At 55.3% G+C, this 16912-nt stretch overlaps 2 protein-coding genes across 2 annotated transcripts; one reads left to right on the top strand and one right to left on the bottom strand.

The window, feature by feature from the left end:
• Window positions 1–1461: 1461 nt before the first annotated feature.
• Window positions 1462–12934, top strand: PKMYT1 (protein kinase, membrane associated tyrosine/threonine 1). The gene is made up of 8 exons (XM_079788073.1): window positions 1462–1681; window positions 8198–8701; window positions 9595–10088; window positions 10775–10881; window positions 11026–11198; window positions 11281–11438; window positions 12528–12608; window positions 12694–12934. The coding sequence occupies exons 2-8, from the start codon at window positions 8354–8356 to the stop codon at window positions 12803–12805; spliced, it is 1473 nt and encodes a 490-aa protein (XP_079644199.1). The 5' UTR covers window positions 1462–1681; window positions 8198–8353; the 3' UTR covers window positions 12806–12934.
• Window positions 12935–13115: 181 nt separating this feature from the next.
• Window positions 13116–16426, bottom strand: PAQR4 (progestin and adipoQ receptor family member 4). Its single transcript, XM_079788085.1, has 3 exons — window positions 15958–16426; window positions 14358–14579; window positions 13116–14216 (listed from the first exon to the last, which is right to left on the bottom strand). The coding sequence occupies exons 1-3, from the start codon at window positions 16121–16123 to the stop codon at window positions 13783–13785; spliced, it is 822 nt and encodes a 273-aa protein (XP_079644211.1). The 5' UTR covers window positions 16124–16426; the 3' UTR covers window positions 13116–13782.
• Window positions 16427–16912: the final 486 nt, after the last annotated feature.

Genomic DNA, 16912 nt, shown 5'->3' with positions numbered 1-16912 from the left:
CCAGGCATGTGCCCTGACCGGGAATCAAACAGTGACCTCCTGGTTCATAGGTTGATGCTCAACCACTGAGCCATGCTGGCTGGGTGGAAGAATGTTTTTAAATAAAAAAACCCCCTTTTTTTTTTTTTTTTTTTTAAGTCACTGCGAATTAGACTTCCAAGAATGAGCAGCTGGAAAGAGGCCTGAATCCAGGACCCCTGGAGATGGGATTGGCAGAGGGGATGACAGCTGGAGAGAGGCATGCTTGCTCCCCGGCCTCCTGGGGGCAAGCCTGGGGTCTTTAACATGGATCCAGGGTGAGTCATAGGGGCTGTGGCTGCCAGAGATGCTAATGCAAAGGAAGAGAGCAAGGAGTGGGGAGGGGGCTGAATCCCCCCCAGAGAAGTTCTGGGCCTAACCTGGGGTGCACTGGAGAAGGTTCCCTGAAGGGCAAGCACTGCATTGGGTTGGGAGCCCTGAAGCCCATGACACCTTTCAGAGTCTTGGGAAATGGGACAGTCAACAAGTAACCCAATAAACAGAAAGGACAGAATTTTAGACAGAGTTAAGTGCAATACCAAAGTGAGGTGGGGATATGTGATGGGATGCAGAGCATTCTAGGGGGGTGGCCTGGAAGAGTGACTCCCCTCCACTCTGTTGAATGGATAAAAGGTCCCCTCCGTGAAGGAGCCCCGGCCGCACTAATGTTAGGAGTCAGCACTTGCTTTGAGCCAGCCTCCTGCGAAGTACTTTAAGGGGATCATCTCACTTGAAACTCCAGCTCCATGAGGAAGGCTTTGTCAGCGCAATTTTCAGAGGAGAGCAGACTCAGAAAGGCCCAGGTGCGCTCCCAAGGTCGTTCAGCCCGGAAGGAGCTGAGGGAGCTGTGAGCGGAGCTCAAGTTTCAAATCCAATGAATGGGGAGGGCTGCTGCCGCGGAGGCTGAGGCCCGGAGGCTCCGGCCTAGGTGTCTGCAGGGAGGGTTAGCATTTTCTGGTTCCCCAAGCCAAAGCCAGGCGTCCCGCGAGTCTGAGGAATGCGTGTCTGCCATCGCCCCGCCGGGATCCCAGGGGACGCAGGGACTCCTGCCCTGCCCAGAGGTGATCGCCTCCTGGGCCTGCACGTCTGGGGCAAAACGCGGTGACTGCTCCCTTTACAGTCAGCCTAGCGCGGGTCACGGGAGACGGGACCGGGGTCTGGAGGTCGGCTGGCGTCCGGGAAACCAGGCGGGCGGGATCCAAGTCGGCTTCAGACCCGCTGTAACGCCGCAGCCCCCGGGAAGCAGGGCGGAGACACCTCCGCCAGGCCGGCGCCAGGTGGCACTGCGCCTGCGCAGTGAGAGCGCGGGGCGGGTGGGGGCGGGGCGGGTGGGGGCGGGGCGGGGCGGGGCGGGGCGGCGGCGCTTCCGCGGACGTGAGCGGCGGAGCCCGGAAGGCTGGGAGCCTGTGATGGGCTCCTCGGGGGAAGGGGCGGGGGAAGAGGAGTTCTTGGGCGGGGACTCGAGGCCGGTTTGGAATTTTTGGCGCGAGTTGGCTCCGCGGGCGTTCACGGGCCGTTCCCCCGCCAGAGGGTCCTCTCGTCCCGGCGCAGAGAGCTGCCGACGGCAGCCCCGGCCCTCCGGACCGCTCCGAGGGTTCCCCGCGGCCTCTGCGGACCCGGAATCTGGGACCTCGCGGAGCGGCGCCCCGCCCACCTGCTCCAGGTGAGCCCCGGCCGGGCCCTGCGCGTTCTTCGGCCGGACCTCCCTCCCCTCTGCTTCCCTTTGCTGCGGCGCCCCCAGCCCTCTGAGAGCTCCTCCGGGTCAGCCTCCCCCTCCCCCCCATCGCCCTCCGACCGGCTCCCCTCCTCGTCGGGCTGGGTCCCGCCCCGTCCCCGTCCCTCTGCTCACCCTTCGGTAGCCCTGCCCCGCGGCCCGGCCCCGGGCGGCCCCGCCCCCGCCGCTCCCGCCGCTCCGGGGGCCGGCCCTGCGGCTCCTGCGTCCTTCCTCAGCGCCTGTCCCCTTTCATCTGGGCACCACGCCCCACGGCGACGGCCCGCCCCGGTTACTTGTCCTTCCTCGGGAAAAGCCCCGCCACGTTCCAGCTACAGCCCCTCCTGCCTGACAGCCGGTCCACTCGACTCTGCGCCAGGGTTTCCCCGCGCGCACGGAGGTGGATGGCTGCGGCCCCGCCTGCTGGGAGCGCGCAGGCAGCGCGGTAGACCCGTCAGCAGATGTGTCCGCCCAAGGAGAGCGGAGGCCTCTGGCTGGCGTCCCGGAAACCAGGCCGGCCGCCCTGGGTTCGCCTGGCTCCTTCTACCCACCCTGCCCCTCCCCAACAGCTGTTTGGCCAGGCCAGAGGTGCTAGGATGTAGGGGACATTGGAATGGTCCGAGAACTGGTTTAAGATGCGGCTGTCCATGCCTCTGGATGTGACAGGGCTGGGTCTGGAGGCCGTACTTCTAATCAGCGCCCGGGGGATCCTGGCATCCCAGTTCTTCACTTGGAGAAACCCTGGAGTGGGCTTCCTGGGGTGAAAGAGGCAGAGGAAGGGTTATCACAACCTGTAGGGTGAGTCTTCTAGGAGGCGCCATGGGGGACCCTCCCTCAGTCCTCACTCGCCCAGGGACTGGAGGGCACATTTCTTTTTCTTTTTCTTTTTTTAAAATATATTTTATTGATTTTTTACAGAGAGGAAGAGAGAGGGACAGAGAGTTAGAAACATCGATGAGAGAGAAAAATCAATCAGCTGCCTCCTGCATACCCCCTACTGGGGATGTGCCCGCAACCAAGGTACATGCCCTTGACCGGAATCGAACCTGGGACCCTTGAGTCCACAGGCCGACGCTCTATCCACTGAGCCAAACCGGTTTCGGCTGGAGGGCACATTTCTTGTTTCAATTACTAACTGCCCCCTTTCCCCCCTTGTTAGGTATGGCATCCTTTTTAAAAATATATATTTTTAATGGATTTATTTTATTTTATTTTATTTTTTTTAGAGAGAGGAAGGGAGAGGGGGAGAGAGAGAAGAAAAAAACCACATCGATGTGAGATTGTTGTGGAGCGAACGCGAGTAAATGACCACTGGAGTCCAGACCAAATTAAAATTTAGGGAGCCTTTAATTGCCGCCCGGTGACTGTTCTCTCTCCACGCAGGGAGTTCAGAGAGCAGCCATGACCCTTTGTGCAACACCACTTTTAAGCACATTAACCACATCCTGTTTTTGCAGAGTAAGCAACCCAAGACAAAATAGTTTTTCCCAAATAATGTCAGGGCCATGCTATTGACGACCATGTTATTTACAGGGTTATCCTGTTCTTTAGAAAGCTGACAGTGTTCTGTCTTGCAAGGCTATTTTGTGAGGTGCAACTGGGAAGGGGCCATGAGACCATATCTCAAGGCCTGGCCTGGTGTCAGCACTGACAACTCTATCTGGGGCATAGTCCACGGCCTCTCTGGAGTGCTCAAAAATTCCTACTCTCTAACAAGATGAGAGCTAAACATCGATTGGCTGCCTCCTGCCTGCCTCCTACAGGGGATCAACCCTACCACCCGGTATGTGCCCAGACCTGAATCAAACCAGCAACCTTTCAGTGCAGAGGGCGATGCCCAAGCAACTGAGCCACACTGGCCATGGTGGGTATGGCACCTTTTGATACACTGTGGCTTCCTCTCTAAATTAAATTCCCCTCCTTTTGTGTTCTTGTTTTTGTTTCAATTACAACATTATAGCAACACAAAAAGCCTTCTCTGCCCCAACACACAAAGCTACTTATACCTGTGGGGCCTCCGTAGCTTTGTGTGTCTTTTAACAGCATTTATTGAGGAATCTGCATGCCAGACACGAGGCTGAGCTTCCCTGAGATTATTATTACAGGTCCACAAATCCTGAGGCCAGGAGTGTTTTGGAATTCAAAATGTGTCAGATTTTAGAAAGCTAATAGGGTGCATGTAACATTTATATGTAACACCACCCATGGGTCTGGGACATCATTCAATAATCAAATACTTCAATATTTTTGTCAAGAAATATATGAATATTCACACTTAGAGAGGAAAGGTAGGTCAGACCATATTTTTCTGCCAAATGAGGTATTTATTATTTATTGCCAAATGAGTTTTACGTAAATACCTAATTGTCTCATTTGTTGAGAAAACTATTCCCACTGAATTGTTTTGGCACCCTGTCAAAATCAATTGACTATAAATGTGAGGGTTTATTTATGAATTTTCAATTCTATTCCATTGATCTATATGTCTATCCTCATGTAAATACAATACTGTTTTGATTATTGTAACTTTGTAGTAAGTTTTGAAATTGGGAAGTAGAATCCTCCCAACTTCATTTTGAATGTTTTGACTATTCTGGGTCTAGTGAATTTGCATATAAATTTTAGGATCAGCTTGTCAATTTCTACAAAGAATCCAGCTGGGATTCTGATAGGGATTGTGCTGAATCTGTAGATCAATTTGGAGAGTATTGCCATTTTATCCATATTAAATCTTGGGATCTATGAACATGTAATATCTTTCCATTTACAGGTGGGGCAAAAATAGGATTACAGTTTGAATGGAAAATAATACAATAATTCATAAATAATAATATAAGAATAAACTATTTTGCATACTCACAACTGTAAACTTACTTTTGCCCCACCCTCTATTTAGGTTGTCTTTAATTTCCTAAAGAAGCTGAGGGAAGAAAGGAAAGAAAGTATATATGCATAATGTTTGCTTTATTGACATTCTTACTTACAATGTCTGGTTCTCTTCATTTGTTCAAGTTGCCACTTGGTGTCATTTTCTAGTCCAGTACAGTTTTGTTCTCTCCCACCTCCTTTGTGCTGTTTTTGCAAGTATATCACATTTCTTTATGTTACATGCCTAACAATACAATTACACATATTGTTTCATACAATTGCTTTTTAAAATATTTTTATTGATTTCAGAGAGGAAGAGAGAGGGAGAGAGAGAGAGAGAAATGTTAATTATGGGAGGGAATCATTGATTGGCTGCCTCCTGCAGGCCCCACACTGGGGATTGAGCCCACAACCCGGGCATATGCCCTTGACCAGAATTGAACCCAGGACCCTTCAATCCACAGGTTGACGCTCTATCCCCTGAGCCAAACTGAACTATTAGCTTAGTTCTTTGAGCATATTTATAGACTACTTTGAAGTCTTTCTTTGTTAAATCTGACATCTAGTCCTCCTTACAGGTAGTTTCTGTGGCCTGTTATTTTTATTTAAATTTTAAAGATATTTTTACTTTTATTTTTTTAAACATTATTTTATTTATTGATTTTAGAGAGAAAGAGAGAGGGGGAGAAACATCAATTGTTGTTCACTTATTTATGCGTTCATTGGTTTGTATGTTCCCTGGCTGGGAATGGAACTTGCAACCTTGGTGTATCAGGATGAAGCTCTAAACCAGCCAGCCAGCCAGGGCTGCCTTTTATGTTATTTTATCTTTCCTGTGTGGGGGTCACACTTTCCTGTGTTTTGCACATCTTGTAATTTTTTGTTGAAAACTGGAGTTTTTTTTTAAAGATTGGTAAAGTTTTAACAAATATGTTTTTACTGATTTAGAAGGAAGAGGGAGATAGAAACATCAAGGATGAGAGAGAATCATTGATTGGCTGCCTCCTACATGCCCTCTGCTGGGGATTGAGCCTGCAACCTGGACATGTGCCCAGAGGGGGAATCCAACTGAGACGTCCTGGGTTATGGGTTGACACTCAACCACTGAACCACACCGGCCGGCAAAACTGGACATTTTACTTTTTATATGTTTTTATTGATTTCAGAGAGTAAGGGATAGTGAGAGAGAGATAGAAACAGCAATGATGAGAGAGAATCGTTGATTGGCTGCCTCCTGCACACCCCCATTGGGGATCTAGCCTGCAACCATGATCTCCTGGTTCATAGGTCACTGAGCCACGCCAACCAAGCAAAAACTGGACTTTTTTTTTTTTACACATTTTAGCAACTGTGTGTACTGGCTCCTCGACCCCCCGGGGCTTGTGATATTTTTTTTTTCCTTATCTATTTGTTTAGTGACTGACTGGACCATTGTAGTGACATGTCTTTCTGCAGTATGAAGTCTCTGACATGGCTCCTCAGAGGACCCAACCTGGAACATCTACACAGTCAACCTGGGACCCCGAGGTTTTAAGGGGGGCTATCTTTGACTGCTTTCCCTAAACATATCCACCTGTTGGGCTCCCCCAATTGCCAGCTGTCTTCTCTATTGTTTTTGTCCTGGAGCATCAGTTGCTCCGTTGACTGGTCCAATTAAATGTAGGCTCCTTTAACAGGATAGCTTCTGAGTTCAGTGTCTGAGGTTTGTTCTGACCCCAGGGAGGCTCTTTGTATCTATCTCTTTACCTGGTTCTCTGGTAAATTACCTGGTTGCAATAATGGAGGCACCAGCCTCGGCCTATTTGTGTACCACCCAAACCTTGATTGATTTTTAAATTAAATCTTTGTTGTTGAAAGTATTGCATGTCTCCTCCCCCCCGCCCCACCCCACTGACCTCTTCTAGCCCACCCCTGCCCCCCACCCCAGGCCTTCACCACCCTGTTGTCTGTGTCCATGGGTTATGCATGTATGCATACAAGTTCTTTGGTTGATCTCTTCCCACCCACCCATCCTCCCCCACCTTTCCTCTGAGATTCCCCAGTGTTTTATGCTTCTATGTCTCTAGATCTATTTTGTTCATCAGTTTATTTTGTTCATTAGATTCCACATATGAGTGAGATCATGTGATACTTGTCTTTCTCTGACTGACTTATTTCACTTAGCATAATACTCTCCAGGTCCCTCCATGCTGTCTCAAAGGGTAAGAGATCCTTCTTTTTTTACTGCTGCATAGTATTCCATGGTGTGAATGTACCACAGCTTTTTTATTCACTCATCTGCTGATGGGCACTTGGGCTATTTCCAGATCTTAGCTATTGTAAATTGTGCTGTTATGAACAAAGGGATGCATACATTCTTTCTGATTGTTGTTTCGGGTTTCTTAGGATATATTCCTAGAAGTGGGATCACTGGGTCAAATGGCAGTTCCATATTTAATTTTTTGAGAAAACTTCATACTGGTTTCCATAATGGCTGCACCAGTCTACATTCCCACCAGCAGTGCACTAGGGTTCCCTTTTCTCCATATCCTCTCCAGCACTTGTCATTTGTTGATTTGTTGATGGTAGCCATTCTGTTATTGATTTTTTAGAGCACCTTTAAACTTGAACTTCCCATATTCTGTTTCAAATAAAGTCTGTTTGTTTGTTTATAGGGAGAGCTTCAGAGCTGTCTGTTTTTTTTTGTTTTGTTTTGTTTTTAATATATTTTATTGATTTTTTACAGAGAGGAAGGGAGAGGGATAGAGAGCTAGAAACATCGATGAGAGAGAATCATCGACCAGCTGCCTCCTGCACACCCCCTACCAGGGATGTGCCCGCAGCCAATGTACATGCCCTTGACCGGAATCGAACCTGGGACCTTTCAGTCCGCAGACCGACGCTCTATCCATTGAGCCAAACCGGTTTCGGCCAGAGCTGTCTGTTTTATAACCTACCTCCCCCCAAGGCAGAATGTCTGAGCTACAGCTCTGGAGCTGCGGGCAGGGACAGTTAAGCCCATCTCCCTGAGTGACCCCGCTGCCTTAGGATGGGGGCGGCAGCCTGTGGCCTCAGCTTGCCTCGCCCAGTGTGGATCCTCCTTCCTAGGAATGAGCTGGGGCTTGAGCGATTGGGCTGTATTCCTCACCTGCTGGACCCAAGGCAGAGCTTTCGCCTTCTGCGTAGGGGCTGGTGAGAGGGGGGAGCCCTGGCCTCTCGGCTACAGCCAGCTGGAATTTAGCCTTTGCAACATGGAAAGTGGAACTCCACTACATGAGTTTTAGGATCACAACTATGAAAAAGAGAGCAAGAAACTTTTGGAATCAGACCTTTTTAGACTTTGAAATCAGAGAGAAGGGAGTGTGGGCCTGTGTGAATATTTCCCCTTACCGTCTTGGAGGAGATTGCGTATCTTAAGGTCAAGTAGCAGCTGTGACAAGGCAGGGATGTATGGGCAGGGGGTCTGGCTCCAGAACCTGCCTTGACTTAACCTCTGCTGAACTGTGGGAGCCTCTGGGACATGGTCCCATGCATTTCAGTTTGTGTTTCTAGGACCTCCAGGTCCAGACGACTGGCTGTGTGCAGGTGTGTATATATTTGTCCTCTGCCTTGTCCCACCAGGTGCTCGTGTCTCCACAGCCTCCATGTTTAAAGGAGAACATGTGTGAGGAGTAGACGCGGCTTTCTTCCACAGCCTCTCTGGGGCCACAGGACAAGGAACTGTTTGAGTGGACACGTTGTTCTGTACTCGACCTCTCGGTGCCTCCTGTGCTGGCCATGCCTGTGCCCACAGAGGGCACCCCACCAACCCTGAGCGGCACCCCCACCCCAGTCCCAGCCTACTTCCGCCATGCAGAGCCTGGCTTTTCCCTCAAGAGGCCCAGGGGGCTTAGTCAGAGCCTTCCGCCCCGGCCCCCTGCCAAGGGCAGCATCCCCATCAGTCGCCTCTTCCCTCGGACCCCAGGCTGGCACCAGCCCCAACCCCGGAAGGTGTCATTTCAAGGCAAAGCCTCTGGGACCCTGCAGAGCCCCACTTATGACCCAAGCCGGCCGGAGTCCTTCTTCCAACAGAGTTTCCAGAGGCTTGGCCGCCTGGGCCGTGGCTCTTATGGAGAGGTCTTCAAGGTGAGTGGAGTGACAGTGCTATGGGCCTGTCTGGGGGTGCCCCCTTGCCTCCCTCCCTCTGCCTGGATGGGATAGTATCCTGGGCAGCCTGCTCCCCTTCTCTCCCGACAGCCCACTTCTCCTGGGCTGACAGACACCCCTCCTCAGTGTTTGATTTGGCTGCTTTCTCATAAACCCCCACACAGGCCCCTTCGAGGGCCCCCTCGGTGCACACTCTCCCTTTGTCCAGAGCCTGGCAATGGCTCCTGGCCACCATCTCCTCCCGCCCTGGAGCCAGCTGTTCTTGGCAAGCTCTGCCTGGTCCCCAGAGCCAGCCCCCAGAGTGCAGAGCATACCCTGCCCCCTGCCACCCCCCAGGCTGCAGATACTTAGGCTATACCCTGTACACCACCTTTTTTTTTCTTAAAATATATTTTCCAATAATTTATATTTCCTTCAAAATGGTAGTATTCCTTACACAAGTACTACAAACAACGTGGGCCCCTAGATTAGCTCTTCTTCCTGAGGAAACCACTGGGCGTCTCAGGTGGGCATCCTTCCTTCCAGAACTCTCTCTATACATCTCTAGAATTGGCCATATAGAAACAAACCCATTAATATTCTACACAGTGGACCACGCTGCCTGTATTCTGAAGCCAGCTTTTTATTTCATAATAGTTGGAGAGACCCTCCAGATCAGTACCTAGAGGTCTGCCCTGTCTCTTCCTTGCTTGGGTCTCCAGTGAACCAGAGCCTGGGGTAGAGTCTGTCTGGTCTTGCTATTGCATGTGCAAGGGTCTCTAAGGTGGATGCCATGCTGCGCCTTCCGCACGTGTGAAATCTTAATAGAACCTGCCGTTCTGCTAAATGGTGTGCTACTTCCCATCCCACCTCAGGTACTATCTCCCTTCCAGGTGCGCTCCAAGGAAGATGGCCAGCTCTATGCAATAAAGCGTTCCATGTCACCATTCCGGGGCCCCAAGGACCGGGCCCGAAAGCTGGCTGAGGTCAGTGGCCATGAGAAGGTGGGGCAGCACCCATGCTGTGTGCGGCTGGAGCGAGCCTGGGAGGAGGGCGGCATCCTGTACCTGCAGACAGAGCTGTGTGGGCCCAGCCTGCAGCAGCACTGTGAGGCCTGGGGCACTGGCCTGCCTGAGGCCCAGGTCTGGGGCTACCTGCGGGATACCCTCCTCGCTCTGGCTCACCTGCATGGCCAAGGCCTGGTCCACCTTGACATCAAGCCTGCCAACATCTTCCTGGGGCCCCGGGGCCGCTGCAAAGTGGGTGACTTTGGGCTGCTGGTGGAGCTGGATGAATCTGGAGCTGGTGAGGCCCAGGAGGGAGACCCCCGCTACATGGCCCCCGAGCTGCTGCAGGGCTCCTATGGGACAGCAGCCGATGTGTTCAGGTAAGGGCTGGGCCATGGGAGGCCCTTCATGGCTGGGCGCAGTCAGCAGAGGGAGGGAAATGCCATCCTGGCCCAAAGTCAGGGAGATTTGGCCTCAGGCTGGGAGACAGGGCCCTGAGAGGGTGAAGCCGCCACCCTCTAGTTGAGAGTAGTATACAGTCGGGCTGTCTAAGCAGCAAATCATCTGGAGTTACTTTACTAGATTCACCCATCTCTTCGCCACATCTCCACGGAGGGACTATTACTCCATTTATAGGGGAATGGGCACAGTGGGGTTAAGAGACTTGCCCAGAGTCCACAGTTAGCAGGTGGTGAAGCTGGGACTGGACCAGGCACTGGGTTCCATGGTCCATGTCAGTAACCATTGCTCTGCCTCTCACAGTCTATCCAGCCATATCTACACTAGTAACCATAGTGTCTGTCTGGCGGGGGTGCAGGAGGACTCATCGCAGTGGTTTGTGGGCTGCACTGAACACTGGGTCCATGCTTCATGAATGTGTTCCCCTCATTGGCTCTGCTGGGGCCTTCTCAGAGCCCCCAGCCACTCCTTCCCCACCTGCCTGGCTCATGGTAGAAGACAGCGGCTCTTTTCCACCCTCTTCTGAGGGGCATCCTGGGGCTCTGGGATCTGTGGCCCAAGGCTAACCTTCTCTGTCTTCTGTCCCACCCTCCCTCCCTACCCCCAGTCTGGGTCTCACCATCCTGGAAGTGGCATGCAACATGGAGCTGCCCCATGGTGGAGAGGGCTGGCAGCAGCTGCGCCAGGGCTATCTGCCCCCTGAATTCACTGCCGGTGAGTAGTGGCGAGGGGGGGGGCGGGGGTCAAGGATGAGAGGGGACATGGTGCTACAGACTTGTGTGAGGGAACAGTTGGCTGTGAGGAGACTGCTGGGCTCAGAGCCCAGTCACCCTTGACATAATCCTACCCTGTGGACAGGCCTGTCTTCTGAGCTGCGGTCTGTCCTCATCATGATGCTGGAGCCTGATCCCAAGCTGCGGGCCACAGCCGAGGCCCTGCTGGCCCTGCCTATGCTCAGGCAGCCACAGCCCTGGAGTGTCCTGTGGTACATGGCTGCTGAAGCCCTGAGTCGAGGGTGGGCCCTCTGGCAGGTAAGCCTGGTAAAGGTAACAGACTACCCTGCTTCCTGGCCCTGGATTCTGCCCAGCCTCCCTTGGCCCCCTGTCCCCACAGGCCCTGCTTGCCCTGCTGTGCTGGCTCTGGCATGGGCTGGCTCACCCTGCCAGCTGGCTACAGCCCCTGAGGCCTCCAGCCACCCCGCCTGGCTCGCCGCCCTGCAGCTTCCTCCTGGACAGCAGCCACTCCAGCAACTGGGATGACGACAGCATAGGGTGGGTGAGAGCTCAGGACTGATGGGTGGGGGTGGGGAGATGGGCTGTCAGCTTGGCCAAACCCCATACAGAGGCCAGGCTCCTTGGGGATTAGTGGTGCATAGGGACCTCTCCCATAAACCTGGCCCCCATCATGCCCTGGGAAGGGCACCAAGGCTGGTGGGGGTACAGCCTGGCCTGGTTTGAATGCAGTTGTTTCTTCTGAGCTCAGAACGTGGAACGGCTGCTGTGCAGAGCACAGCGGAATGGCCACTTCACACTTAGGCACTGCCCCACTAGGGAGAGGCAGGTGGTGCAGCTCCAACCGCAGTCCAGGCCGCCAGTGCCCAAGGACAAGGCGTTGTCCTTTTCAGGGGACAAAGTTCCCAGGGCCTGGCGAGCCCCCACCCTGGGAGGAATTCCTTAGTCCCAGACGCCTGGTGGCCAAGTGAGAGGCTATAATTAAGAAACTGTGGCAAAGGGAAACCACATGCTCAGGGCAGACAGTTCTCCGGAGAAATCACCCCATTAACCCCTTCCTTATGAAAGTGTCATCACATTGTAGTCCTGCTGGCTGGCTCAGTTAGTTGGAGCATTGTCCTGTATACCAAAAGGTCGTGGTTTTGATTTCTGGTCAAGGCAGATACATAGGTTGCAGGTTCCATCCCTTGTCAGGGTGCCTATGGGAGGCAATCTGTTTGTGTTTCTCTCACACTGAAGTTTCTCTTTCCCTTTCTCTCTCTCTCAAAAAAAAAAAAAAATCAATAAAGAAAACATCCTCAGGTGAGAATTAAAAAGAAAATGTCACCCTGTTGTCAGAGGGACACTTTATAGCAGAAGTGCAGTGCAAAAGAAGCTTCATTTACCACAGGTTCACATCAAAGCCAGCTCAACTGAAGCCCTGTGTTCTGAAAAGGGCCTAGGTGACTCTGAGTGTGACAGGTAGACTTTAAAAGTTGTGCGAATGATTCTTTTAAAGGGCACCACACTTCCATTGCCTGTCAGGTAGGAACCTGCACAGGGACAGGGTTGATTGTGCTGTTCCCACAGCCTCCTCCCCATGCACTCACCTCCGCTTTGACACCCTGCTTGTCTCGCCCACCCATGCAGACCCTCGTTCTCTCCAGAGGCCGTTCTGGCCAGGGCTGCCAGGAGCTCCTCCTCCACTCCCCAGAGCAGGCCAGCACTGAGGTGGGTAGGCCCAGGGTCAGAGGTAGGGAGGTGGGAGGGTCCTTTCAAATCCTGAGTGTCATTTCTCTCTCTTCCTACCTCCTAGGGATGACCTGGACCTAAGTGACATTGACTCAGAGTCCCCTCATGGCTCCTTCCCCTCCTTTGAGCCTCGGAACCTCCTCAGCCTGTTTGAGGACTCACTGGGCCCAACCTGAGCCCATTGCAGCCTTGGTGCTTTTAACCTTTTAGCTCCTCCCCCCATCCTGGAGGCTGAGGTCCCTCTGGGCATCCAGTGGTCCCTTCTGCCTGGCCATGTCTAATAAAAGATATCTGAATCTTGGGAGCACCCAAGCTTGCTTGCATGGCAACACAGCACTTCCTGCCCATTTTATTGACGTCGCCCTGGGTCTGAGGGCCCTGGGGTGGGCTGAGGCTGAGGCTGGCTGCAGAGCTCCAGGCCAGCACATGGCAGCTGGGAGCCCCATGCTGTGTGGACCAGAGGTTTCCTGAGCAGGCGTGTCCCCGGTGGGCTGGCTGAGCCTTCAGAACATGGCACTCAAGGTGGAGGGTGGGCCCTTAGCCCAGTGGTCCAGGGCCACTCAGCTCTTACATCTGTGCCAGTTGCCTGGGAAAATCAGCAGCAGTCCTCCTGCCCCTTGGTCCTGGGATAAATGGATAGTCCTGCTGTCCAAACCCCTCACTCCATTCTGGACAGAAGGAAGAAGGGGTGGGTGAGCCTTAGGTTGCTGGATGGGCTGCCATGCAGGGCCAAAAGATGGAGGAATCATGGACTGGTGGCCGGGCCAGCCACCTATGAGGTACCTTATGTAAGGGTCTGATAAGGGGCAGGATGGGGCTATGGCCCTGGGCTGGCAGGACTCCAGCCATCAGAGCAAGACAGACCCCAACGTCCCTCTGGCCCAACCCTCACAGGTCATAGAGGGTAAACAGGCCCTTAGAAGGACCGGTTTCCTTCTAGCTGCACAGGAAGACACTGCCCTGGAAGAAGGCAGGGAAGGAAGCTGGAGCTCCGAGATGTGGGTAGGAGGAGAGGCTCGTCCATAGGGAAGAATGGGTGAACAGCTGGGAGGCATCCAAGGAGCCAGTCCCTTGCAGACCAGCAGAAGGAGGGAAGCCTGGTGGTGTTGGCCCTAGAAGACTGGGCAGGCTGGCATTGTGTGTGGGCCATGGCTCAGTCTGGGGGACAGGCGTGGTGGGCAGCCCAGAGCAGGTCAGGCACGACGCCAGCGTGCAGCTGCAGGATGGAGCCCACACTGAGCAGGTGCATGATCTGGTGTGAATTGCCCCAGTAGTCGAAGCGGCCTGGTCCCCAGCGCTCTGGCAGACGGGCCACGTTCACGAGCCCCCCAAGCAGCGCTAGGGCATCCATGCGCAGGTAACAGGGCAGGGAGCCTGGCGCTCCAGAGCCCAGTCCCACTCCCCGGGCCCCAAACACCAGGAGGCGGGCACCGGCCTGCCAACCAAAAGCTCGAAGACGGGCACTGGTGGAGGGAGCGGTGAGGGCCCTCCAGCCAGCCACACCCGACAGCATGGTGTAGCCCACCAGGGCAGCTGGGCGCAGCCAGGGCCTGCAGGCCAGGGTGCAGTGGATGATAGGCAGGGCCCCTGCACAGAGGAGAGAGGCAGGAGAGGGCACATCAGTTTGGGGACTGCCTGCCCTTCCATGTGAGTGTCCCCTGCTGCCCCCTCCCCAGTTGCCCCCCCAGCTTCCATTCTTCTAGCCCCCCGCCCCATCCTTTGGCTCACCGAGGGTGTTGACGAGGCAGACCCCACACATATCCAGGGCAAGGAGCCGAGTGTACACAGGGCTGCCCCCTTGATGGCACATGAAGAGATGATAGAGCACAGAGCCTGCAGGTGGTGCCAGGCAGGCCACACAGTGTGTGCCCCCCAGCCAGCCATCCTTGCCCAGCTGACCCCAGGGCATGGTCATTGGCAGCAGCACCAGGAAGCCCAGCAGGGCCAGCCCTGGGGGAGGGAAACAGTTATCCATCACACAGCTTCAGCAGAGAGGACAGGTAATGTCCTCAGGGTGTCCACAGTCTACAACATGAAAGGAATGAGAGCAAGACAGGTCTTGACAACAGTGATAGACAACTATTGCCAGACCGGGACAGGCAGGCCCTGGGTGTTCGGAACGTTACTTACGCAGCAGGCTCACAACAGTTCTGGAAGTAGAAGAGATCATTATCCCCACTTCGCAGGTGAGAAAACTGAGTAAACTGTCCCAGGTGAGTAGGAGAGAGCCCAGGCACTCACTCCCACGCTGTTCTCACCCCTGCAGCCACATTACATCACCTCCCGGAAAGCAACGGCCCCAAACCCCCAACCTGGCCTGGGTGTCAGCAGAAGCCAGAAGGAGGCGTGATTCAAGCTGAGTTCTGAAAAGAACATGTGGGCAATGATACCAGATCCCAGGGCAACTGAGCTTGTTCCTCCCAACCCCATGTCCTCTCCATAAGTGACCAGACGAATGAAGGCTTTGAGCCCTCTGTCTTCCAGAAGGGGCCAGGCAAGGCAGGGAAAGGGGGGCGGACAGGAGTTGGTTCCGTCTCCCCAGGCACCTCTTCTGGGAGCTCAATTCCTCCCAGCCCAGACGTCCTACCTTTCCCTGCTGGCACTCTAGCATTGCCCTCACAGGGGTCAAAGGTGGGCACTGCAGGCTGGGGCCGCTGACTGCCCACTATCGGCAGGGTCTGGCCAGGCCACAGTCCCCCAGTGGGATAGGTACCAAGGCTGGGCCCAGCCTGCTCAGGGGCCCTCTCGGCCAGGACAGGCCAAGGACGTACAAGGCTGTGTCAGCACGGGGCCGCGGAGGAGGGGCCCTGACGCCTGTGGGGCGGGGTGGGAGGGGGGAGGTGTTGCCACCAGGCGGAGCCCCAAGACTGGGCTGCTCTGATGGGGTAGCAGGGCGGCTGCGCGGGGAGGGGCCGGGGCCTGGCTTTAGCTCCCGGACTACTTCTTACCCAACTCAACACCCAGGTCCCAAGTCGACACCCAGCACCCAGGTCCGGACGGTGCAGGCTGGAGTGTGGGAAGGGGCGGGAGATGCGCAGGGGGCCGGGATTACGAAGGGGCTGTACACCAGGCTGCTTCTCCCCGGGGCTCAGGGGGATTAAGTGGACTGGATCCCCCACTCTGCTTCCCTTGCCTGCCCGGGGGCCCCGCCGGGGTAGCGGAAGCAGGTAGCGCCGTCCGGGACAATGGCAGCTTTGTCACCGCGGCTCCTGGCTGTGCCAGGGCCGGGGCAGCCCAGGATCTGGTCACTGGGGCGCTCCTCGGCCTTCCGGCCACCGGCCCGGCGCAGGCAGAGCTACCGCGGGTACGGGATGCGGGCGCAGCTCACCGTGCGTGTAGATGTTGCCCAGCTCGTTGTGCAGGTAGAAGAGGCTGCGCAGGCAGCCTGAGCCGCTACTGGCTGGCCGGTAGCCGGTCAACACGAACTTGTTGAACTGCAGGTGCGGCGGCGAGCTGGCCCAGTCTAGCAGGCGCGGCCCGGCCAGGAACGCCATGGCCTGGCCAAGCGCGGGCGGCCCGCGCACCTCTGAACCCTGGGCCTCTTCAGTGGGGCTGCAGCGGCGCGAGGCTCATCCCTGCGCCGGCCCACGGTCCAGTGCTCGGTTCGCGCACGCGCCGGTCCGGGGGTCCCTGCTCGTGCCCCTCCTGCGCTGCGCAAGCGCGGGCCCTGCGCCCCCGCGTCAGGGCGGAGGCTGGGAACGCGCTGGCCTCCCGAGCGCAGTGCGGCCCGCTCCGCCGGTGCCGGCGCCGGCAGGGACAGATCACCCGCAGCTGCAGCAGCGACCAGTAGTCCTCTGAAGCCCTGAGGAAGGGTGCGGCCGGACGCGGGAGGGGACGCAAGGCTCCGCCCCAACTAACCACCCGCTCCATCCCACCAACGTTTCGCGCGCTGAGCTTCCAGATCTAGACGCTGTGAGAGCCAATAGGTGCAGCTGGTGGGGGAGGCCCCGCCCCGAGGCTTCCCAGGCCATCACCCTCTTAGCTTAATATATGCGGTGCCCGTCTCATTTGCATGGAGTGGCTGTTGACTTGGGACCCAACGTTCTGGGAACCGGTGGCTTTGCTAGAGTGACCCCAGCGCCTTGCGTCGCCCCGCAGTGCGCGCCCGGGCTTTCCAAACTACTCCCAGGTCAACGCACCCTTGGGCGCCCACCCTCCCCAGCACCGCCCCACACCCAACGCCACCCCCGCAGCCTGGGCTCTGTCCAAGGTGCTGCCAACCCGGGCCGTTCGGACAGGTCAGGTCTAGAGCCGGCACTCCCCACTCCAGGGATGATCTACCC

This window comes from Cnephaeus nilssonii (genome assembly GCF_951640355.1).
Source record: "Cnephaeus nilssonii genome assembly, chromosome: 2".
In the NCBI taxonomy this organism is placed as follows: domain Eukaryota; kingdom Metazoa; phylum Chordata; class Mammalia; order Chiroptera; family Vespertilionidae; genus Cnephaeus; species Cnephaeus nilssonii.
The sequence above is the reverse complement of the archived record's forward strand: the minus strand, read 5'-3'. Positions and strand labels throughout refer to the sequence as shown.

Bases quoted from the DNA above. Each gene is read 5' to 3' on its own strand.
- PKMYT1 (XM_079788073.1), top strand. From the start codon at position 8,354: ATGCCTGTGCCCACAGAGGGCACCCCACCAACCCTGAGCGGCACCCCC. The intron at 8,702-9,594 runs GTGAGTGGAGTG...TCTCCCTTCCAG, and splicing joins CTTATGGAGAGGTCTTCAAG to GTGCGCTCCAAGGAAGATGG. The intron at 11,199-11,280 runs GTAAGCCTGGTA...CTGTCCCCACAG, and splicing joins GAGGGTGGGCCCTCTGGCAG to GCCCTGCTTGCCCTGCTGTG.
- PAQR4 (XM_079788085.1), bottom strand. From the start codon at position 16,123: ATGGCGTTCCTGGCCGGGCCGCGCCTGCTAGACTGGGCCAGCTCGCCG. The intron at 14,580-15,957 runs GTGAGCTGCGCC...TCCCTCCCCCAG, and splicing joins GGGCAACATCTACACGCACG to GGCTGGCCCTGCTGGGCTTC. The intron at 14,217-14,357 runs GTGAGCCAAAGG...TCCTCTGTGCAG, and splicing joins CTGCCTCGTCAACACCCTCG to GGGCCCTGCCTATCATCCAC.